This window comes from Neofelis nebulosa, chromosome 5 (assembly GCF_028018385.1).
Source record: "Neofelis nebulosa isolate mNeoNeb1 chromosome 5, mNeoNeb1.pri, whole genome shotgun sequence".
Classification (NCBI taxonomy): domain Eukaryota; kingdom Metazoa; phylum Chordata; class Mammalia; order Carnivora; family Felidae; genus Neofelis; species Neofelis nebulosa.
The window spans coordinates 99,399,565-99,424,271 of NC_080786.1; the positions used below are offsets into that span (position 1 = coordinate 99,399,565).

General features: G+C 43.1%; 1 protein-coding gene across 6 annotated transcripts in view; it reads right to left on the reverse strand.

The window, feature by feature from the left end:
* SIDT1 (SID1 transmembrane family member 1) overlaps window positions 1-24,707 on the reverse strand; it is a 116,942-nt gene that overhangs the window by 7,408 nt on the left and 84,827 nt on the right. For 3 of the 6 annotated variants that reach the window (XM_058731380.1, XM_058731384.1, XM_058731379.1), the window contains 15 exons: window positions 22,446-22,517; window positions 21,023-21,168; window positions 20,100-20,173; window positions 18,789-18,855; window positions 17,402-17,475; window positions 16,105-16,228; window positions 15,778-15,895; window positions 12,894-13,030; window positions 12,115-12,223; window positions 9,266-9,280; window positions 7,904-7,980; window positions 5,360-5,406; window positions 3,162-3,267; window positions 2,977-3,087; window positions 1,935-2,048 (listed from right to left, as the gene is read on the reverse strand). In XM_058731380.1, the coding sequence (XP_058587363.1) occupies window positions 1,935-2,048; window positions 2,977-3,087; window positions 3,162-3,267; window positions 5,360-5,406; window positions 7,904-7,980; window positions 9,266-9,280; window positions 12,115-12,223; window positions 12,894-13,030; window positions 15,778-15,895; window positions 16,105-16,228; window positions 17,402-17,475; window positions 18,789-18,855; window positions 20,100-20,173; window positions 21,023-21,168; window positions 22,446-22,517 (1,391 nt within the window). Of the gene's footprint in view, window positions 1-1,934; window positions 2,049-2,976; window positions 3,088-3,161; window positions 3,268-5,359; window positions 5,407-7,903; window positions 7,981-9,265; window positions 9,281-12,114; window positions 12,224-12,893; window positions 13,031-15,777; window positions 15,896-16,104; window positions 16,229-17,401; window positions 17,476-18,788; window positions 18,856-20,099; window positions 20,174-21,022; window positions 21,169-22,037; window positions 22,066-22,445; window positions 22,518-24,707 lie in introns of those variants that run through there. The other 3 variants (XM_058731385.1, XM_058731383.1, XM_058731382.1) reach the window with 3 other exon arrangements.

A 24,707-nucleotide genomic window follows, 5' to 3' on the forward strand; every position in this document is an offset into this window, starting at 1 on the left:
CAAAGATGTAAAAGATCTGTATGCTGAAAACTATAGAAAGCTTATGCAGGTAATTGAAGAAGATATAAAGAAATGGAAAGACATTCCCTGCTCATGGATTGGAAGAACAAATATTGTCAAAATGTCAATACTACCCAAAGCTATCTACACATTCAATGCAATCCCAATCAAAATTGCACCAGCATTCTTCTTGAAACTAGAACAAGCCATCCTAAAATTCATATGGAACCACAAAAGGCCCCGAATAGCCAAAGTAATTTTGAAGAAGAAGACCAAAGCAGGAGGCATCACAATCCCAGACTTTAGCCTCTACTACAAAGCTGTAATCATCAAGACAGCATGGTATTGGCATAAAAACAGACACATAGACCAATGGAATCGAATAGAAACCCCAGAACTAGACCCACAAACGTATGGCCAACTCATTTTTGACAAAGCAGGAAAGAACATCCAATGGAAAAAAGACAGTCTCTTTAACAAATGGTGCTGGGAGAACTGGACAGCAACATGCAGAAGGTTGAAACTAGACCACTTTCTCACACCATTCACAAAAATAAACTCAAAATGGATAAAGGACCTGAATGTGAGACAGGAAACCATCAAAACCTTAGAGGAGAAAGCAGGAAAAGACCTCTCTGACCTCAGCCGTAGCAATCTCTTACTCGGCACATCCCCAAAGGCAAGGGAATTAAAAGCAAAAGTGAATTACTGGGACCTTATGAAGATAAAAAGCTTCTGCACAGCAAAGGAAACAACCAACAAAACTAAAAGGCAACCAACGGAATGGGAAAAGATATTTGCAAATGACACATCGGACAAAGGGCTAGTATCCAAAATCTATAAAGAGCTCATCAAACTCCACACCCGAAAAACAAATAACCCAGTGAAGAAATGGGCAGAAAACATGAATAGACACTTCTCTAAAGAAGACATCCGGATGGCCAACAGGCACATGAAAAGATGTTCAACGTCGCTCCTCATCAGGGAAATACAAATCAAAACCACACTCAGATACCACCTCACGCCAGTCAGAGTGGCCAAAATGAAGAAATCAGGAGACTATAGATGCTGGAGAGGATGTGGAGAAATGGGAACCCTCTTGCACTGTTGGTGGGAATGCAAATTGGTGCAGCCGCTCTGGAAAGCAGTGTGGAGGTTCCTCAGAAAATTAAAAATAGACCTACCCTATGACCCAGCAATAGCACTGCTAGGAATTTATCCAAGGGATACAGGAGTACTGATGCATAGGGGCACTTGTACCCCAATGTTTATAGCAGCACTCTCAACAATAGCCAAATTATGGAAAGAGCCTAAATGTCCATCAACTGATGAATGGATAAAGAAATTGTGGTTTATATACACAATGGAATACTACGTGGCAATGAGAAAAAATGAAATATGGCCTTTTGTAGCAACGTGGATGGAACTGGAGAGTGTGATGCTAAGTGAAATAAGCCATACAGAGAAAGACAGATACCATATGGTTTCACTCTTATGTGGATCCTGAGAAACGTAACAGAAACCCATGGGGGAGGGGAAGGGAAAAAAAAAAAAAAAAGAGGTTAGAGTGGGAGAGAGCCAAAGCATAAGAGACTGTTAAAAACTGAGAACAAACTGAGGGTTGATGGGGGGTGGGAGGGAGGGCAGGGTGGGTGATGGGTATTGAGGAGGGCACCTTTTGGGATGAGCACTGGGTGTTGTATGGAAACCAATTTGACAGTAAATTTCATATATTAAAAAAAAAAAAAAGAAATAAAAATTATTGAAAAACTCAAAAAAAAAAAAATAAATAAAAAAATAAAAGAATTTGTATATTAAATTATAATGAGGAATTAGAAAGAGAAGTTAGAAATACAAAAAAGTAAGGAACGCAGGGGAAGAAAGTACAGGATGTGAAGAGAGAAGAAATTGACAGACAGGTATTATAAACTCACCAAGAATGAGAAAAACAGGGCTGTGGCAGAGAGGAAGTGCCAGATGTCATGGTCATCAAAGAAATCGAGCAGGATACACTCCCGGTTCTTCTCCCGGGATTCGGCTGGGGTTCCCTGGAGGAAGGTGAGGCAGAATGTGGGTGAGCACTCCTACAGTTCAGCTGTTTAGAGGGCTGAGCGTCCAGAAAGCTACAAAAATGCTGTTGGATGCCCGGCCCAAAAAGTTAGCTTCCAAGAAAACATTAGTCCACACGAAAACTTGTACACAATGTTCACAGCGGCCACACTCATAAGAGCCAAAGAGTGGAAACCATCTAAATGTCCCTCAACTGATGATAGGTAAAATGTGCTGCATGCATACAATGGAAAATTATTCAGCAATTAAAAAGACATGAAGTACCAATATACGCTACCACATGGATGAATGGATAAGCTAGACTTCAAGACCACATATGGTATGATTCCATGTGTATGAAATGTCCAGAACAGGCAGATCTATAGAGACCAAAGATAGATTAGTGGTTGCCTGTGGCTGGTGGTTTAGGGAGAAACGGAGAGTGACTCCTAGTGGGCAGGCTTTCTTTCTAGAGTGATAACAAATGTTCTAAAATTGATTGTGATGGAGAGCTAAGGCTTCCTTTTTGCTACTCAATGTATCACTTATTTCCTAGGCCTCAGTTTTCCCATCTATGCAATGGATTTATAAACACCTGCAGCTGGGTATTTGTTTATGGATAGGATTATGAGAAGATACAGTAATGAAGGTTTGGCACACATTAAACTTCCATGGGCAAGAGAGTCATAATACAACACGTAATGAGCATCCAATCTGCTGTGTTTGGAGGGCTCACACCTTGACGAGGCCTACTCTGACAATGACGACAGCATGCCATTTATGTGTGGACATTAAACACCATCCCTTTTAGAGAAAGCTTTCATTTCAAAGACAAACAGCAACAAGCACACGGAGAGGGAAGTAGGAAGATCAAAAAGGCAAGAGGGAGGGAGAACATTTCCTCTGAAAAGAAAACTGCCCTCTTACCTCCCAGCTGCTGAGATTCTGGAAGAAAAAGTACAGGGCGGAGGCCCACACCACAGCCGTGGCCACGATGCAGAAGAGCGGGATGGGGAGGAGCTTCTCCGAGCTGCGGAGCTGTGGATGGAAAGCAGATGCAGCTCGCGGCCTTTTCGGACCCAGGGCAGGCGGCTCCCGGTGCCCACTCTCACCTTCATGATGATGTAAAAGGCCAGGTAGAGCAGCAGGTTACAGATGAAGATCCCCAGCATGTAGGAAGCGAAGTCCCGGGGTCGATAGATCAGTCCAAAGAGGGCGCTGGGTGCAGGGAGGGATTAGTATGTAGGCAACAAGCTGGGTTTGTAACATTGTTGGCTTTTTCACCTCCACTTTGGGGAGGAAGGGAGTTAAAGAAAAACCTCTAATGCAAGTAAATTACAACACCTCCTTCTGACCTGGCATTTTTGATGATTGTAAGGTTCCCATAAGTGGATGTACCACAATCCTCTTTCCTCTCTAGTTGAAATAGTTTTCCTTTTGCCTTGCGGCTTTTCATTACAAAGAACAGTGCAATGAATAAATCACTACCTTCAGACATATTATGCTTTTCCCTTTTTTTGCATTTAAGATTAATTCATTAGACTAGATTACTAGAAATAGAATTATCTAGAAATTGGCTTGCCACACATTATCAACAAAAAACTGTCTATGGTTTTTATTATTTATTTATTTAAAAATGTTTATTTTTGAGAGAGAGAGACAGAGAGAGAGAGAGAGCGCGCGCGCATGAGTGGGGGAGGGGCAGAGAGAGAGGGAGAGAGACAGAATCCCGAGCAGGCCCCACATCCAGCATGGAACTGGACTCGGGGCTTGATCCCTTGACCATGAGATCGTGACCTGAGCTGAAATCTAGAGTTGGAAGCTCAACCGACTGAGCCACTCGGGCTCCCCTATGGTTTTTACATTAATACTGAAGTTTAGTTTGGTTGGGGTTTAGCACTGCTTTTTTCCCCCAAATTTCTTTTAAAATAACATTCAAGATTCACATGAAGTCACTCCATGTCTTGTAGTGTCCATGGGAAACTGAGGATGGAGAAACAAAGAGGAAGCCAACCCTCCACCAGGTTCCCATAGTGCCAGTGTGTTGTCACATCCCATTCATCCCTGCAGACCTTGCTGCCCAAAGAGCGCCTGTGTAAGAAAAGAGAGGCCATTTACCTTGTCTTGTGAGCAGATCGTGGGTTTGGTTTTGGTCATGGGAGGGGTGGGGACACGCCAGGTGTTTGTGAGCACTGGGGACATAGTTATCAGTTGCTCATTATCAAGGGGTTGGTCCCTTTTCTCCCACGAGCACCCTGCACCCTATCTTACAGAGTCATCAGGACTGTGGGGTCCTTCCTAAAAGAGAGGTCAAGAAGAGTGCCACAGGTGACCACTGCCAAGAATCACCCATCTCGACGTGTCTCTACATCAAGGAGGGGTCCTTCACAGGCATGGCGCTTACCCCGAGGTAATCCCTGGGTGACAACATAATGGGAAATTTCTTCCACAAGCATATGCCCCAAGTAATATTTGAATTCTCAAAACCCGATTCTGGCTTTACCCGAAGGTACGCCTCTGTTTTCAATCCTTTCATGTCTTAAAGGGGGGCAGGAGTCATCTTTCTATCAAAGGTCACTGACCTTTTTAGCATATCAGCTAAGAACCACTAATAAAAGCAACTAAACTTACTGACTTGGGGGAGACTAATGAAACAGCTCACTTACTCACATTTTAAAGTTGAGAATAGGTTGTATAAAATAGTTACAGATAACAAAAATATAGGTCTGTTGTACTGTTCTATTTTGAAGCCATCGGAGGGAAAAAAACCCAGGTAATAATGAGGGAAGAGAAGAAAAGGGATATTGATGCAGTAGGAAGATTGAGAACTATAGGGCAAGAAATAAAGAGGAAAGAGACTTGTACACACACACGCTCATGCACACACGCAAACACACACACATTTAGTAAGAAAGGGAAATATCTACTGGGTAGCCTTGATGGAAAGATCTACAAGACTTTAAAACTATGCTTCATGTTTGTAACTTTTAGAATAATCTCTAGCATCTAACTATCTACATAGTCTATCCATGTAGATAACAGATTTGATGTTGGTCTTGTGGCACAAATGAGCTCAATGCATCAAGGTGCTGAACGCAGCACTTTAAAAGAGACCACCGTTGGTACACAAGGCTTCCTAGTGTGTTCTTTGTGGAGGAAAAATACCTTTCTTCCAAGTCCCTAGGGCAAGCACAGTCCTACACGCTCCTTAATTTCACATTTCTTTATATAAATGACAGCCAAGGAAAGCTAAACCGCCGTGTTACAGACATCAATAAAGAGAAAAACGTGTCTTCCTAAGACTACTTACAAGGACCAGTTAACCAGATTCCCCACGATGAGCAACACCATTCTATCCTGGAAAGAAAACATCAGATGAGAGACTGCACACATCTCTTTTCTTTTGACCTACTTGTAGGGGCAGCATCAATTATGGGGAAACAATTGCCTGGTGAAAAGAGTTTCCATGGTTCTAAGAGAGCTGTGCCTGCAGGCGGACACTAATCTCCTATGGGAACAAATGGCGAGGCCTCGGTCTGTGAACAGATGTGACTTTGTGTCTGTTAAAGAAAACACGGTGAGTAAAGCAGGACTCTTACTGTTTCCCCCACCAGTGTGTAGGGTAGCTGGGCACCCCGGCCCCACTTCTTGAGGAAGTTGGTGGTGTGTGCAGATTACTCGGTAGCGAAAAGAATTCTGCCGTTGCTGTAATGTAATCCAGCACTGTTTCCCTGCGCCATTACTTAGCGAGCCACGAGGCAGCTCTCGGGCCTCACCCGTATGGCTCCCGTTTCCTCTCCATTACTCTGACTCCAAGGAGGTCCTGCAACGCTCAGCCTCCCGGTCTCTAAACACACAGCCTTAACACTAAAGATGTTGGTGGTGGGTGAACTAGGAGAGGTCCATCTCAAAGGAAAGTTCCTCTGATAGAGATTAATTCACAACCTGGCCCTGCTTCTTTGCATACAATGTAAAACTTTTAGGTGGCATCTGATTGTACTTTAATTTGCATGTCCTCATGGACTATTTAAAAGTGCTGATTCTCTGTCTTTGTGGGTGATCCATCTAGCTTGGAGGAAATATCTTCCTTTAAAAAAATTAGCTCTGGGGCGCCTGGGTGGCTCAGTTGGGTAAGCATCCGACTTGGGCTCAGGTCATGATGTCACGGTTCGTGGGTTCAAGCCCTGCATTGGGCTCTGTGCTGACAGCCTGGAGCCTGCTTCCAATTCTGTGTCTCCCTCTCTCTCTGCCCCTCCCCTGCTCACACTCTGTCTCTCTCTCTCTCTCTCTCTCTCTCTCTCTCTCTCTCAAAAATAAACATTAAAAAAAATAAAAGAAAAATAGTCTGCTAGAAAAAAAGACAGTCTGCATCACATAATGTGAGTAAACAAACAAACAAAACATTAATTGCTCCTCATGGCTCACAGCTAAGACAGGCTTAACTCTCAAAATACTCACAGGTCCTACTGGTTTTTAAAAAATATTTATTCTTAGAGAGAGAGAGAGGGAGAAAGAGAACACATGCACAAGCAGGGAGGGGCAGAGAGAGGGAGACAAAAAACTGAAGCACGCTCCATGCTCTGAGCTATCAGCACAGAGCCCAACATGGGGCTCAAACCCACAAACCACGAGATCATGACCTGAGCCAAAGTCGGACGCTTAACCAACTGAGCCACCCAGGAGCCCCAGCCCTACTGGGTTTTTAAGTTCTCATGTAAATAAAACCCTTCAGCCTCAGTCCCCTCAACAGAGTTCCTGCCCAAGCTCTAGAGGGTGAAAACATTCTCATATTCCTTTATGTCAATATGATCGTAAACTATTTGATTATAAATTATTAGCAGGTACTTCGTGAACTCCTGTGTGTCAGGCCCAAATAGTATCAGGAATTCTGACCACAGCATGGTGGAAAGGTTGGGGTAATGGCTCCCAGCACGTATGTGGCCTTCCTAAGGTCACTCACTGGCCAAGAGCCAAGATATAGCTGGGACCAGGGTCCCAATCTTTCTGCCTAGTGTAGAAATGTATGATATACTGAAAACAGTGATGGAGAATTTTTAGAACTTGCATTTCAACCAGTCAGTAATAACCACGATTTTGAAGAAAATATCCTTGCTTACTGTAAAAATCAAACAATGTACACAAATCAAACCAGTGTATGGTGTGGCAAGTGTTAAGTTCTTTTTTTAAAAAAGTTTTTAATGTTTATTTATTTTTGAGAAAGAGAGACACAGAGCATGAGTGGGGGAGGGGCAGAGAGAGAGGGAGACACAGAATCTGAAGCAGGCTCCAGGCCCTGAGCTGTCAGCACAGAGCCCGATGCGGGGCTCAAACTTGTGAACTGTGAGATCATGACCTGAGCTGAAGTCGGATGCTTAGCCGACTGAGCCACCAAGGTGCCCCTGAAAGTGTTCAGTTCTTGATGAAAGCAACCGGAGTGACAGATGCCCAGTTTTCTTGGGACAAGCCTGGTTTATGCCTGCAGTTATGGTATAATTATCCAGTGAGTGCCCTTTGCACTTCCACAAGTGAAATAATCATACCTCTTTGGATGATACCCTGCCTTGATCCTTCCCCATAGCAACTGTCACTGTTCCGTAGTTTTGTATGTATACACAGATTTCTTCTTTAAACACTAGCAGTATTTCATGTATTAAAATGGATCTATCCCAGTCTGTTTTTTATGACCAAGAAGAAGAGTAAGGAACATGCTTCTTCCCCCTGCTTGGAGCTCAGCCACCCTGGGCCATCTGGCCTTCTTGATTTAGGGAACCTGAGTGTCTGCCCTGAGCCTGCCCCTCATACTGTTCCCTTTCTCTCTGGGACAAGGCCAAGGCACACAGGAGCATGCACGTACCATATACAGAGGCCGGCTGCACTGCTGGACGAAGTCCGTGTAGAACACCATAGCAGCCCTTCGGAAAATCCCCAAATCTGCCGATGACACAATTGCATAGTAAGGCTTAGTCAGAGATACTACAGAATACTCCCATACGGCCCAAGATTTTAGGGCCAAGATGATGTCGTCTTCACCTTATAAAAATGGTGCTTTGTACTTATTAGGTCAGCAACAGATGTTTGCTTTAAAAAATGGTGCCTGTGGGGCGCCCCGGTGGCTCAGTCAGTTAAATATCCAAATTTGGCTCAGGTCATGACCTCACGGTTTGTGAGTTTGAGCCCTGCGTCAGGCTTGCTGCTGTCAGTGCAGGGCCCACTTTGGATCCTCTGTTTCCCTCTCTCTCTGTCCCTCTCCCTCTTTCTCTCAAAAATGAAAAAACGTTTAAAAAATTAAAATAAAAAAAATTGTGCCTGTACATGCCTGTGCTGCCCTGTAAGGTGTGCTGTATCCAGGCATCATACTGCAGAAACAGGCAAGTGAGGTGGACCCATGTGACAAATGCTCACAAATAATTTGAGTGGCCGGCCAGCGCCTCTATCGTCTCCATCAGCTAAGTTCCCCTTTGTGTACAGTTTACTGCAGAGGTGTTTCCTTTATAGCAGAGATGTTATGGGCCCCTCCAGGTACCTTAAAACATCTGCTCTCTCTAGAGGATGGGAAATCTTAGCCTGTAAAAATTCGAATCTGTATTTCTCCATGTGGTTGTAAGTCAGTAAGAATTGAGCCAAGGGACACTGAAGTCTATGGAGCACATTCAGAGAGTCTAAACTTGTACTGCAACAGTAATCAAAGGAATGCAAGTTACGATGGAGAGCAAAAGATCGGGAAGAATTTTTAAATGCGATCCTTCAAAAGCATAGAATGAAACACAGCACATGTGTGTGTTACAATTGTTCTATGAACAGAGTGAGGGTCACAGGTGGAGCTGTCTTTCTGTGAACAGTCTACACTTGTAGACATCACAGGCAAGGCTGAGGTCTGCTCAAAGCAAGCATTTCAACCAGGGCAGACCCCAGCTGTGTTGTGAATGCCATTCCTCCTCACATGTACCCTTGGGGTCAATTTCACCAGACTTCACTAGACCAGATATACTGATGGAGGGAGGGGATGGGATGGGTCCATGCAATAGTCCAGAAGACGTGCAGGGCAGGCTGGGCTGGAGTGTATCCTTTCCTCTGAGCCTCTCTCTGGCCCCCTCCCCATAAGCTGATCCTGCCCAACCTGGAAGGGGTGTTCAGAGAGCCAGGCTGGCAGACAGTCACACAGGTCGCTGTGTTAAGAAAGCAATCTAGAGCCCTGGGAAGGGTGGCTGAACATTACCTGTGTCAGACACATCTGAATCGGTGGGAAGCAGGGAATAAATGAGAAAAGAAAATGATATAAGAAGGTAGCCAAACAGGTAAACTGCTGGTCATTTTATTTTTCTCTCAAAACGATGACTTTAGTTTTATTTTCCAATTAAAAAAAGTAATGTTTGCTCATCATAAAGAACACAGAAACTTCCTGCCTGTCTCAAACGTTCAGACGTTTCCTCTTCTTCAAAGAGTGAATCAGAGTCTGTCTCTCCCTATCTCTTTTATGCACCACTTGCATTTTGCAATCCATTGTCTCTCACAAGTGATCCCTGCTATCCTTTCCTTGGGCTCTGGTAGCAGAGTCATGATCTGGGCAAGTGGCTCTATGGTTTTCTGTCCTCCTTAGGAGATGCTCTGCCCCATTGCTGCTGCCTTTCCTGTATCCACGTTCATTTGCAGGTGCGGCCTGAGGGCCACGGAGAAGGTATGTCATTGCAGAAAGCAAAGGCAGCTTATGAAATGGGCGGAGAGGCTGGTGTTGGCTGAACCACTGTCCACTAACTCAGCTTCCTGCCTTTGGACTAAATTTAGATGCAATCATTGTCACCATAGAACAGGACATTTTCCTTTGGACTCTGGTAAGTCTGTGACCACCTCGGGAAGAGGTGGGTAGAGAAATTGAAAATACTCAGTAGTGCTATGCACTGGCTGTCTTCCATTTACCCTTGCAGACCCATTTGCCGCATCTCTGTCCTGCACCAGGCCAATGAGCCTGACTGTAGGACCACGTAAGTGGATTTGCTCACTCTCCATGGATTTGGACAATGGGAAGCCCCAGTAGGAGACTGGAGGGACACAGGAAGAAAAGTGAGCTCAGAGTACTTATCCACCTTCTGCCCTCCCTGTGAGGTTGCCTTAGACTGGCCGTGTCTTTCAGGGTGACTTCCTCTCCTTCCACATTTTGGTAACTACTTCCTTCCTGTCCTTTGGACTAATGGATATGAGAGTTTCTCTGCTACTTACCCCAGGTTGCCAGACGACCACGTTCATTCTCCTCTACCTTGACCTTGTCTTATGAACAGTCCCTTTGTGACTACAACCTTCATCTTTGTGTGTGACATCTTTTTCCTGTTGAGACCCTACAGACTATTACATGGTCATAATATACTCCATTACATCTCTCCTTTTTCAGAAGGTAAACCAATACGGTATTGCAAAATTGTATGGGGCAAAAGTGGTATAGATATATTAAAAGTTCCTGTATGTATTATTAACGGTCACACTGTTACATACATCTGTTTTCAAGTTTATTTTTCCAACTCAGGGAGCAACCAGAACAACCATGCTCCAAATTATTTTCCTTTTCAAAGTTGACTTTGTATGCCTTCACTCACCTTTGAATCTGGAGGATGGGGCATGACCAGAGCATCAAGCCAAATGCTCTGCACAACCATTTAATGCTTCCACTGGGCGATTTGGAGGTACATTGGCTCTGTTACTGCCACGGGCAAATCTACTGACTGTGCCACAAGGGAAAACTAAGCTGCCAAAATGAGAAATTGTTTTATTCAGCTTTCTAATCTGAAGGTTACTTGGTTATGTAGAATCACTCTTAGACCTGGCTGTATTTTAAAGGCCCTCATTCCCTAGTGAGTAAGGGGTCTGCCGGGCAAATAAATACTCCTTCTAGGCCACGTTCTGAATTCCCAGACCCCAGAATTCCCCGCCCAGATGGACCTGAGTCCCCTCGCAGAACCTGATAGCCCCCTTCCTTAGTCTACCTTCCTGAGGACAGATGGTACCCCTGGAGCGGGCACTTCTAGGGGCAAGGAAGGGCCAGCTGAGTGCTGGGCAAGAATATCCATGTACATACTTGTGAGACCCCTTAAGATGCAGGACAGAGCCAGCGTGGGAAGAAGAGAGGGGCGGGGGCTGGGGACCAGCTCTCCGATACAGTTATGTTCTGGAGTGTCCTTCTGAGGAAATGACAATTTTAAATTTGAACCTAGACCTTCTAGGTTGTAATGAAGGCATATATATTTATCAGTTTGTTGGCCTGCTTCCCTGCCTTCCTCCCTCCCTTCCTTCCTTCTATCCATGTATTTAATAGATTTTTAAGTCTGCTTTACAACTTAAATTTTTTTTTAGTGGGCTTTTATTTACACTCTTGCTTTGGGCTCTGCAAATACGAGGGTTCAGCCTGTGCTTATACACAATTATTTTTCTTGAAATATACAAAAGAATATTTAAGTGTGGCTTCCTGGACCTTAAACGGCCTGGGGATATTTAAATGCTCTAACATGACTTCAATCTATCTGTTCCCGTGCATGCTGACTGACAGCAGCAGGGCAGAAGCTGGTTCCATGGAGCACGCAGTGCTCTAATGTGATACGTTCACATTGTCGGGGTAGTTCAGCAGGTCACCCACCTGTTATGATTCCTAAGTCTCAAAACGCTCCAGTTCCAGGATTTGAAAACAATATAAAATTCATTCTTGATAACCATGTAGGCTACTTAGAGAAATGCTCGTTTTAAATGTTACAATCTGAAAGCTAATTCTCTAGGTGGAATGAGTGGAGTGCTGACCAACCATTCTTCAAACACACTTTCAAAGTCTGTGAGTTATAAAGCACTGGGTCTTGGGGCTGGGGGTCTGCTTCAGGTCTGAGTATGACCACCTTAGTTTCTCAGTTGGAATCAGAACAGTGGCAATAGCTCATTGTAATCCTACACAGAAGAGGACGTTATAAAATACCCAGAATTCAGAGCACATGTTCATGATGACCAGCAACACTTCCATTTAGGGTGAGCAAAGACAATGCTTTCTTGAGGTAAGTTAATCAGTGTGTTAGTGTAGAGCAACAGGTGACTCACCTATCTTGAAACGACCCATGTAGTAGATCTGGGTGCTAAGGGCTAGAGATGCCAGGATATGGATTGCGGAGAAGATGATCCAGAACCACAGGTCGTTTTTCCCAAACACCTAGGAGTAAAGATGGAGGTTACCTTCATCCGGAGTTTTCCCCACAGAACTCCAGAAAATCATTCTCTCATGTATGCATAAGGAGTCAAAAACTGAGCTGTGCATGCATTTTGATCCCCCCCCCCCAACTTCTGTGAGCTCACAGGGATCACACTGCACAAAAAAGAATGGCTACCTGGCCAAGCAAAAATGGAAAAAGGAGGAAATGGGTGAGGCACCGAACAACAACAGTGAGGGGCAGTAGGTCTAAAGCTGGGAGCTAATGCTCTGACAATGACTGCAGACAATGGACATGTGTCCCTGCACATTTAGAAAGCCGCTTCTGCTCTTTTAAGTCTGCCTCTCCCATCAGCTTGAACATCTCTATTCCATTCTCACATGAGTCAGGTCCCAGCTTTACAGTGGAACTCTCCAGGGGTAGTTTTACAGGTGCCTATTACATTATTAGAGATAAATAGCTAAGTAACTGAATAAAATGTCATGAATTGACTCATGATGGCCATGTGGCAGGAACCAAGGATTGTAATTAATTCAAACCTCTTCCCCTGAGGTCCACCAAACAGATAGCAACAAAACAAAACAAAACAAAAAACAAAAAACAAAAAACAAAAAAACCTCCCAAGGGGGCATGTTTGGAAAGCCGGGCTGAAGGCCACGGGGAGGGACGCACCACTCCGAGGACAGTGAGCGTGATGACCACCGCGAAGGAGGCATAGGCAGCGTAGGCGCTGGCATTGATGTCTGGGTGGCGGGTCTGGTAGAGCTTCAGCATGCAGAGGCCGGCGATCATGTACATGAAGGAGGTGTCTGAGGGCGCACAGGGGGAGCCAAAACAATCAGGATCCAGTAGGTGACAGACAATTTCTCTTTAGTCTTGAAAACCCCCCTGCCTTCAGGCCCTAGAATATTTGCTGCCCTCAGTTTGTGTGGAGACCTCCAACATGGCAGCCTCCACAGGCACATTCTCTGGCCAGACCCCACATACTCCACTCACAGAAGAAAAGTATCTGATGATGGGATAAATAATTGACTATCCCCGCTTGCAGGGGTATTTGCGTTTAAATGCTGGTGTTCAACAGCAACAGCAAGAGTCCATACTGGTGACAGTTAGGGCACTGTGACCATGGAAAGAATGCTAGGTGGGTGTGGAAGGTCCTTATCCGCATCCCAAAATATAACCACATTGATTGTTCAATATATAGCTCATGTAATTGATTACTCATATATAGCTTTACAGCCTAGGGATGGAAAGTAGCTAGAAATTAAATGTGGCTTAGTTGTATGACAGTGATGGAAATGCAAACTGGAACAACAAGGTAATGTCCCATATTACTCAAGAGTGTAGCAAAACATTTCAATGTCTGATGGTAACATATTAGTGATGATATAGGGAAATGGGAACTCTCAGGCAGCTAGTGGGAGTAGGAATCAATACTCTGGAGAAACTTGGAAGTTCTTGGTAAAATGGTGACTGGTCCAGGTGACTCCAACATTCTACTTCTAGGTGTCCCAGGGAACCTCTCTCACATGTGCACAAAGAGAAGTATGTAAGGGTGTTCACTGAAGCACTGTCTACAATAGCAACATATTGGCAACATCTAAATGTTGTTCAGTAGAGGAATTGACAAGTGTAGTATACATATTTTTATTACAGAAGATGACAGTCCTTAAAAATGGAAGAACTGGATATCTTTGATTCAATATTCATAAATCTTGAAAACATATTGTTGGACGAAAAAACGTTGCAGAACATAGTTTGATAGGTAAATATTAATTTACTACAAATGTAGTAAAATTATAAAAACTGGACTGATAAAATATCAAATTAGTCAAGCTGTTGCCTCTGAGGATGGAAGAAGGGAATAAGTTTGGAAAACAGTTCAAAGGACTCAACTTTGTCACATTTTCTTTCTTCTTCTTCTTCTTCTTCTTCTTCTTCTTCTTCTTCTTCTTCTTTTTAATTAAGTAATCTCCATGCATAACACAGGGCTTGAACTCACGACCCTGACATCAAGTGTTGCATGCTGTACCGACTGAGCCAGCCAGGCGCCCCACAACATGTTATTTCTTAAAAGGTAGATTTAAGGAAGGTATTTTTAAATGTTGGCATTTGTTCATTCTGAGTGGTGAATGATATTGTTCTCTGTAGTTTTCTCTGTTAAAAATGTTTCTAAATAAAAAAAAATTAAATGTGGCAGAGAATTTCTGTGGTGTTCTGGGCTCACAGAGGCTAGAGTACAAAGATAAAAATGACTTTTTAAAATTCTTCTCCTTGAGTGTGGAGGTCACTACTACTGGCACCCGTTCTCACCTTTCTCCTTCCTGACAGCATATTAGTAACTCAACTGTCTCAGCCCCATTTTCAATTCAGAAATGCATGCCTTTTTAGCCTACTGGTTTCAGCAAAGCTAACCCCACCTGTGGTGCGTCGGATGGTTCTCACTGGTCTAAAAGGTGATCTGCCTCCTTTGCCACCATAATTGATGTCCCAACCCAGGCTTGAGCTAACCAGCACCTGGAGAATAATTCTGGAATGGCTCATGACTATTTAAACTATTGAGGTGTGGAAGAATGTTATCTGGGCGGCGGGGGGGGAGGGGTTGCAAAGAAGTTTCCTTGCTCTTTTTTTTTTTTTTTAATTTTTTAAAATGTTTTTATTTATTTTTGAGACAGAGACAGAGCATGAGCAGGGAAGGGGCAGAGAGAGAGGGAGACACAGAATCTGAAGCAGGCTCTAGGCTCTGTGGGGCAGAGAGAGAGGGAGACACAGAATCCGAAGCAGGCTCCAGGCTCTGAGCTGTCAGCACAGAGCCCGACTCGGGGCTCGAACTCACGGACCGTGAGATCATGACCTGAGCCGAAGTCAGACGCTCAACCGACTGAGCCACCCAGGCGCCCCAGAAGTTTCCTTGCTCTTAAATGAAGGCTCGTGGAAACCAGCTTGCTGTAACCACCAGACATCATGAAGTAGATAGAGACAGGAAGCCAGGACTCACTGTAGCTATTTTTGCCATCATGAGTTTCCTGATAGCCTGAGGATAAAATCAGCCTGCAGGCTCGGCATAACCCAAGGGATTATGGAGAATTGGAGCCAGAGCCACCAGATAAATCAACTGCAAGCCCTTTCCACCTTTGGACTTTCAGAAGGTGAGCTGATAATTTTCCTTATTATTTAATCCAGTTGAATTGGGCTTTCTATTACTTTCGACCCAAAGGAGTCTAATTACTAAGTTAGGCCAAATTATACTGAGGAAACTTTCCAGGTGTCTGTTGAATTCTATCTGCCCTGCTACCTAATACTTAGCCCATTGCCCACCTGCAAATCTAGTCATGGGATCATCATTCACTGTTGAGTGTTTTCTAGTCTGAAAGTGGTCAGAGAGAAAAAATGGTACAACATGTAGAAACCACACCCTGTGGGGAAGTGCCCTTGAATCACTTTAGCTCACATAAAATATTTAATTCTTGCATGCATGACCTTGGTATTTTGTGGAGGGTCCCAGGACCAGTCTCCCATAACTTAAATTTGTGTGGTTGATGTAAATTCTAATTACCAAATTGGAAGTTGGAGTAATTAGGACAGACATGGTAACAAGCACTGAGCACTCCTTCCATCATCAATGCGATGCCCATAGCATAGAAAACACCAAAGTGTTTAGGAATCCCATAATCCTGAAAAAGGAGAAAGTGTTGTCAATGGAAAGACACCAATCAGTGACAGAACCACAGGATCTGGAAACCCAAGCTTCTGGCCTCCTGTTGTTCATTACACATAACCCATCACCATACCATCAAGCCAGATGTCCCTCCCCTTTGCAGATCCTTCTTGGAACCATGACCCTTCCTAGCTCCCACATCCAATTTACCCTCCCTCTCCTCACCATGGCAAAGATGTCCTTGGCTTCTAGGGCTCTGCGATGGAGAATGTCTCGGCGCAAGACTATCAGCAGGAAGAGGAAGCCCAGGAGCACGTGGCCCAGGTTACTGAGAATGTTGTTGAAGGCACTAAAGGAGGAGAAGGAAACCATGAGAGAGTCGAGGTGATCCAAGATATTCAGAGAATGAATGAATGCTTGAATGAGTGAGTACACTCAGCACTCCATGTTTTCTACCTAGACTTTTCATAAGATTTCAGGACTAGCAAATCATCAGAGATGATCTTTAACCTTACTCCTTTATTTTAGGATGCCTAACCTGTGATCACGTGCCCATTTCCTCCCTGGGATGCCTGTGTGGCTTCCCCAACACCCACCCAATCCTCTTTTATCCTGACGACACTGGCATGGGATGAATCCCAGGAAACAGAGCTGCTCCAGAGATGGGCAGTTTGGCCAAGTGTTTCAGCTACACCGTGAGAGGGAATTCTCATAGATGGAGCCATGCTATGTGTGTCAATATTCAGCTCTGTAATAGTGACGTGTCAGCCGGTCATGGTCAGTTGCTTTATTTCAGGAAACTGAGGCTGGTTCAGTTCTGGAACAAGAAGTCTGTTCTTTCCACTTCACTATGTTCTGGTGGCTAGACCATGGCCTTGGAGGCAGCAGGCCTGGGTTCAGGTCCTGGCATCACTAATAGTTGAGGGACCTTCTGCAAGTTCCTTTCTAAGCCTTAGTGTCTTCATCTGAAGATGGAAGTGATGCTAATCCTACCTATCTTATGAGGTTGTTCAGTGAATTAACATATGAGCAGCTCATGCCCGTGGATGAGTGTCGTCACAGCTAGGACCTGATGTTTTCAAAAATGTCCCTGTCTTCTTCTTAGGAATGTTTCCTGAGGCCCCTATACAGGAATGAAAGGAAGATATCTGGTCTCAACTTTTTGATTTCATCCCTCCTTACCCTTGACTGGGGTAGTAATCCATAGTTGTTTTTAGTATTTTTTTTAAATGTTTATTTATTTATTTTGAGAGAGAGAGATAGAGAGCAAGTGGGGGAGGGGCAGAGAGAGAGAGGGAGCCAGAGAATCCCAAGCAGACCCTGCAGCTGTCAGCGCAGAGCCTGACAGGGGGCTCGAACTCCTGAACTGTGAGATCATGACCTGTGCTGAAACCAAGAGTCGAACGATTAACAGACTGCGCCACCCATGCGCCCCAGTGTTTAGTATTTTTAAAAACTGAAATCGCATCTCACAGAAAGGAATCTCTAAATGTCTCATGGGCAACCAGAGGCCAGGGCTCACCTCAGGACGCCCAATGGGTGAGCACAGAGGAAGTTGTAGTAGCAGATGTCCTGATTGCCTGTGACATTCACCACCTGCAAAATCAAGAGCGAGAGGAGCAGATGCAATTTTTCTCCATCTACTGAGCCCACCCTGAAACCACAAAAGGCAGGCAATGCTCACAGTGATTTACCATATAACCAGTGTTCCTTCTCAGCAGGGGACGGGTCATTGTCTGCTGCCTTTACGCAGCACAGGCTAACTAGGACCGTCATGATATGTTCTATTTTCTGGATGCATGTTGGGAGGGTGTGGAGCTATCCTATTCTCTATGTAGGAGTGATAACCACAGGGCATGTGGACGGAAGGAAGCATGTGTTCAGTTTTCCATTTTTCTCACCATCTCTATCATTAAGAACCTTCCTAGACCATAGCACAGTGGTATCTTCTGACAAGGCCCTGGAGTAGTAAGAGAGTATGGAGATTATAAGCAGTGGTGCCCAAACCTCATAAAAGTCCTTGTCCTCATCACATAGTGAGTAGGAGACTGGCCAAATTATTAGACCAATGGCTTTCAAACTTAGAAATCTGTACATTAGAATCACTGGGGGTCTAATCAGTACTGATGCTTGGTTCTACTCACAGGGGCTTGGACCTAATTTGGTATAGGGTACAGCCTGGACACCAGGATTTCAAAGCTCCTCAGGTGATTTTAATGCACATCAGAGTGTGAGAATCACTGCATTAGAAACACCATCAGCCCCTTGTGCTTTCTACATAGGCTTTCTTGCATAAAATAAATGCTAGAGAAGGTCATTATGTGATCTGGACCCAAGGTTCTATGAAGGCGCAATGGGGATTCTCAAGGTGTTTTAATTATTATCTTTGTTTATTTGTTTTTACTCTATTTTAGTTCTTATTTTATATTTTCTCAATTTTATTATCTTATTAGCTTTTTAAAAACTTATTACCTTTTTTTAAGAAGCTGTTTGTAGTTTTATAAAAAGTACCCTCAATGAGAGGGCACAGGCTAAATTAAATACCAGGTTTCTTTGTTTTGACTGGAACTTTATTTACTCCGCTCATTACCCCTTGATAATCAGAAGTTCAGACTGGTAAATAACAGATATAGTTGATAGATATTATGACTGAATGAGCTTACGGTAATGACTTCAGATTGGTAGACAAAATAATACGAGGTCGCAGGCCCCTCTGTGATAAAACAGTTGGGAACTAGATTTAAAGATTCATCAAAGATGAAGCAACGGAGATGTCTAATTTGAAGACGAAATCGGAAGTTAATTCTTGGACTGAGATCAAGTTATATAGACCTTTCTCTGCAAGTCATAGCAAAGATCTCTCCCTGCAGCACGAAAGCTGGGATTCTGGGGTTCTGGGCGGTACTCACTGTCTGGTAGGTGATGACCAACTGGATCACAGGCAGTGCATAAAACACAGCAAGGGTGATGATGTTCCTAAGCAGCCAGAAAGAACCGGAAATAGTTATTTCCAAATTAACAATGGAATTTTTGCTCAATTTTTTAACATAAGAACGCTTCCACTCCATAACTCTCTAATTAACTTGCAAAAGTAATCGGAAACTGATTATGCAGTTCCCGTTTCTTCAGCCTCCCACCCCTACAAACATTGGTAAAACTGTAAATGATACCTGCTTCTGTTTTAACCAAATTATTGATGAGGGCCTATTTCTTAGGTTGTTTTAGATTAGATGTTAGATGTTTTCGATTAAAAGTGACCAGAGCGCAAGTAACGGGAGATGGATCACATGAAACGATGTGGCTCTGTTACATAACTCTTACTTCCAAAATGATGGTCCCACTATGAAATTCCATGGGGCCCCCACTGTCCCTTGCTTCCCTCGAATACCTGTATCCAAGTAAAAGGGCGTCCTTTAAGAGAAAAAAATGGAAAGAGCTATCACAGCATCAGCCTGGGATTTCTGAGGGGAGAGGGGTCCCCTGCTAGGCAGCTCAGCCTCTTGGCTTGGAGAGAGGCTGCATCAGGGTCTATTTAGCACTGGCTGTGGTATCATTTCCTTTCAGTGTGGTTCGCAGCTACTCTGAGACGCTGTAGACATCTAGTCCCTGAAATCATCGGCTTTTGTAAGAGCAAGTCTGGGTGAGAAGATGGAATGGCTTCAGTTTAGCGTGTCCCATGGAAGATAGTGACATGTTATTGTTAGGTTGCCTTTCTGGAAACGGATTGAGTGTGTTCCCTAAACATATGGGATTCTACTACTATTCTTATGATTCTTTTTAATCACTATGAACACTTTTTTTTCATGTTTTTTATTATTTTTAATTTTAAAATTTTATTTAAATGCAAGTTAGTTAACATATGGCGTAATAATGATTTCAGGAGTGAAATTTAGTGATTCATCACTTACATCACTTACATATAACACCCATCCCATCAATATAACATATTACATATAACACTTATCCCAACAAGTGTCCTCCTTAATGCCCATCCCCCCACTTTACTACCATTCTTATTTTTACTTTTATGTATTTAATTTAGGGCTGGCTGCTTTTTGTAGTTTATTTTTGTTTTTCTTATAGAATGTGGCATGAATCCTAGAAGCATCTATATCTTTGCCTCATTAAACTGAAAGGTGTGCCATAAGTGATCATGGCTTTTACTAAGGAAATTTTCATTTTACTTAAGGGAACCGTGGTCCTAGTGGCCACCTACTCACCAGAAATAAATTTTATATTTTTTGCTGACAATCCTCCGGTCCTTCCTGGACAGATCTGACAGGTAAAGGAACATCTAAAATATCAAAAAAAAAAAAAAAAGAATGCAAACATGTACTTGGCTTTTTTTTTGTGGAAGACACACAAAGGAAAGCTTTATAAATTCTCAATCCAATCCATTGCTAGGGATTAAAATTATTTAATAAACTTTTCTTTCAATTTTGTTTTTCCCAGAATACCCTAATACACACCCTAGTATTTTCTCTGAAATAGTAAGAATTGGCTGATGTAGAAAAACCTATTGAGAGTCTCAACTGCTTCTTACATCTCAGGAACTGGTTTTGCCATTTTTGGAGATGTCCACTGTGTGGTTCTTGAATTATATGATTGAAACTGTGCAGTCCACTTTCATATCCCTTACTGGATACAACACAATATAATAAATATATGCCAAAAAGAAATGAGCTTTATTCCTGAGGGATGATAGGTACAGAAACAGAGAGTTTTCCCAGGTATACCCCTCATGAATCTTTTCTTTCATCTGGTGGATCCACTTCAGACCCTGAGTATTTTTTTTTTTTAAGTTTTATTTATTTAAGTGATCTCTACATCCAACGTGGGGCTTGAACTTACAATCCAGAGATCAAGAGTCACATGAATTACTGACTGAGCCAGCCAGGTGCCCCCAGACCCTGAGTGTTTTAATGCACTGCTCTCCTTAATTCTCTCACCTTCTTCCTCCAGAAAGAAATGCTAATTAGCAGGGTATTGCTTTTAGTCTGTAGTTATATTTTATCTAAAACGCCCTCAGGGAAATATGGTTTCCCTTGAAGGGAAAAAATAAAGGAAACTGAGACCTTTGCTAAAGGTGTATTTGACTGTTGAACATTCTGCCCTTGCCAAGAGTACGGCCAGGCAGAGGTACCTTGGTCCGGATGATATTCTTATCACTCTCAATGTCTGGCATGGTGTCGAAGTCACTCTCCTCCACAGAGCTGTCCGTGTCCGACTGGCATGGCTGCCCACCATCGGAGGAGGACATCTGCCTGCCAGGACTGGAGCTTGACTCCTCTGAAAGAGAGAAAACTCATCTGCCTTCCGAAGCTAGGAAGAACCCATGCAGTCTATCCCTCTCTGCAAAAAGCAGTGCTGACTCATTCCTGAAGATGTTGTGTTGGTAAAAACGAACTCCTTACCCACAACACATGTTCTTTCTCTTAATTCCTCCTCAATGGACTTCTACTTTGCCGCTTCTCCTATTTTTATATTTAAATTGTCTATTTCTAGGGCTGAATGCATATTAAGAACATAAAGGCAACTGCTCTGTTAACTACTTGGATGCAAAAAATAAGATTATGCTTATATGTCATGTTTCATATTTTACAATATGAACATAAATATATAAACATACACATGCACAGTTATGTATAGCATCGACCACAGACCCGTGTAAGCACACGCATATCCAGCAGCTATACATTGCTCGTGGGTAAAGTATTTGTACACTGAAACCCCCCACATGCCGCATCTATGATTATATAATGAGAACAACACTCTCAGGAAGAAGAATCCTTGTGTTCTCATGAATGTTTCCCAGAGCAGATGGGAATTTGTGCAGCTTGATGAGCACATGAGCTGAGCCTACCTTCTGTTTTATTGCTTCTGTTCAGTTAGTTAAAAAAAAAAAAAAAATCCTGTTCTTGCAGAGCCAGAAATAAGTAGCCTGCATGAAACCCACATGCTTCTCAAAGTTACAGTACACCAGAGTAGGAAGAAGGACTCCAGCCCATCTCCCTGACATATTAAGCAAACCATTCACAGACCCACAGGAATTCTGTCTCAGGCCACGCAATGAACACTGAGGGGTTGCCATGTGAATGACTAGGTTCAATTATGAAGTTAGCCAAAATGAACGATGGTCAGGCTACAGCCATGTTCACCTGCAGCACAGCCTTAGTCTTCTGATCGCCCTTACTCCACTGAAACCTGAGAATGAAAGAGCTCGTCAATTGATTTCGGGCTCCCTGACACCGGCTCTGACATACTGTTCATGCCCTAAACTCAGGCCGGGTATGAAAACATCCCCACACAGACTTTGGGAGTTGACGGCAACCATGGTAGGGAATTCTGCTCAAGTGTGGCTAGCACAGAATAACAAACTAGAGAAGGTTGGAGCTGGAAGGAGCCTTCCAGATCTTCCAACCAACTTCTCTTATAAAGAGAAGACAATCTTAGACGATGACTGCCTTGCCCACTCACACAGTTAATAGTGGCTGGAAGGCCCTTTTTATCCTATTCTCTGGAGAATTAAGAAATACTTCAATGAATGGACTCATAGTAGGCAATACCTATTGCCCCATAATTGCTTCCTTCAGGGGTGCTGGCAGCAATGGGATGTGACACCGCCATATTTCCAGAGCCTGTTAAAAAGAAAAGCAAACACTTCATGTCCAGTTGCTAAAACAACACAACTCTAAGTAGCTTGAATCATCAGTCCAATATAAAACTCACCAAACTGTGACCTACAGGCAAAATCTAGCCTGCTACCTATTTTTGTATAACCCTTTAACTAAGAATGGTTTTAGAATGTGAGACAGGAAACCATCAAAATCCTAGAGGAGAATACAGGCAACAACCTCTTTGACCTCAGCTGTGGCAACTTTTTACTAGGCATGTATCTGGAAGCAAGGGAAACAAAAGCAAAAATTATCTATTATGACTTCATCAAGATAAAAAATTTCTTCACAGTGAAGGAAACAATCAATAAAACTAAAAGCCAATCTGTGGAATGGGAGAAGATATTTGCAAATGACATACCAGATAAAGGGCTAGTATCCAAAATCTATAAAGAATTGATTAAACTCAACACCTAATCAATAACCAAGTTAAGAAATGGGCAGAAGACATGAACAGACACTTCTCCAAAGAAGACATACAAATGGTGAACAGACTCATGAAAAAATGCTCACCATCACTCATCATCAGGGAAATACAAATCAAAATCACAATGAGATACCACTTCACACCTGTCAGAATGGCTAACATTAACAACTCAGGAAACAATGGAGGTTGGTGAGGATGCAGAGAAAGGGGAACCCTCCTACACTGTTGGTGGGAATGCAAACTAGGGCAGCCGCTCTGGAAAACAGTGTGGAGGTTCCTCAGAAAGTTAAAGATAGAACTACTTACTCTATGACCCTGCAATCGCACTAAGTATTTATCCAAAGGATACAAAAATACTGATTTGAAAGGGCACATACAACCCAATGTGTTACAGCAGCACTAACAATAGCCAAATTATGGAGAGCCCAAATGTCCATCAACTGATGAATGGGCAAAGAAGATGAGGTTTATATATACACAACGGAATATTACTCAGCTATCAAAAAGAATAGAATCTTGCCATTTGCAATGATGTGGATGGAACTAGAGTGTATTATGCTAAGTGAAATAAGTCAGTCACAGAAAGACAAATACCATATGATTTCATTCATATGTGGAATTTAAGAAACAAAACAGATGAACATAAGGCAAGGGAAGGAAAAATAAAATAAGATAAAAACAGAGAGGGAGGCAAACCATAAGAGACTCTTAAATACAGAGAACAAACTAAGGGTTTCTGACAGGGATGGGCTAAATGGGTGATGGGCATTAGGGAGGGCACTTGTGGGGATGAACACTGGGTGTTATATACAAGTGATGAATCACTAAACTCTCCTCCTGAAACCACAACTACAGTATATGTTAACTAACCTAAATTTAGGTAAAATCTTGGACAGGAAAATAAATATTTTAAATGGTTGGGGAAAGAAATCAAAAGATTTCATGACAGGTAAAAATCACATGAAATTCAAATTTCAGTACTCATACATGAAGTCCTGTTGAAACACAGTCACAGCCACTTGGGTATGTCTATGGCTGCTTTTGGCTATGGTGGCAGCGTTGAGCAGTTGTGACAGAGATGATACGGCCCTGTGAAGTCTAACATATTTGCTATTTGGCACTCTACAGAGAAAAAAAAAAATCTTCCAGTTCCTGCCTGAAAGTATTGTAGAATCACAAGAACAAAAGAGCACAGGTCCTGAAATCACTTTGAGGAAGGTCACCACTGAACAGAAACACAGAAGTATCTGTCATTAAACCGCTGTAATGTGGAGGCTTTCGAAATGGCGTTTAGCAGCACCTTAACCACTGGCAGGATAAGTCCAGATAGGGAGGAAATTACAGCACTCCTTGGAGCAATCAATGGTGAAAACTGAGCTAAGGATATGGAAGAATATGAGATATTTTGAGAGATATTTCTGTATCTGTTGCCAAATTTTTGTTGGCAGTGAGAGATAAATTAAGATCATGTTCCTCAAACTTTTCCACTGAAGTACTCCTTGTAGCACAGGGAGTGAACTCATCCCTCTGTGTCTGGTGCTGTCATCTGGAGCCATGCCACCACCAATATCAGAGAGAAATAGCTTCCAACCTTCTCCTTGGTTGTTAGGCAAGATGCTATTCACTGAGTTTATTCACCTCCGAGAATTAGGTGGATCTGAACAAGGAGAGGAGAAACCACAATTAAGCAGGGTATCTAGGCAGTTTCTCTGACTCTGACTTCATGC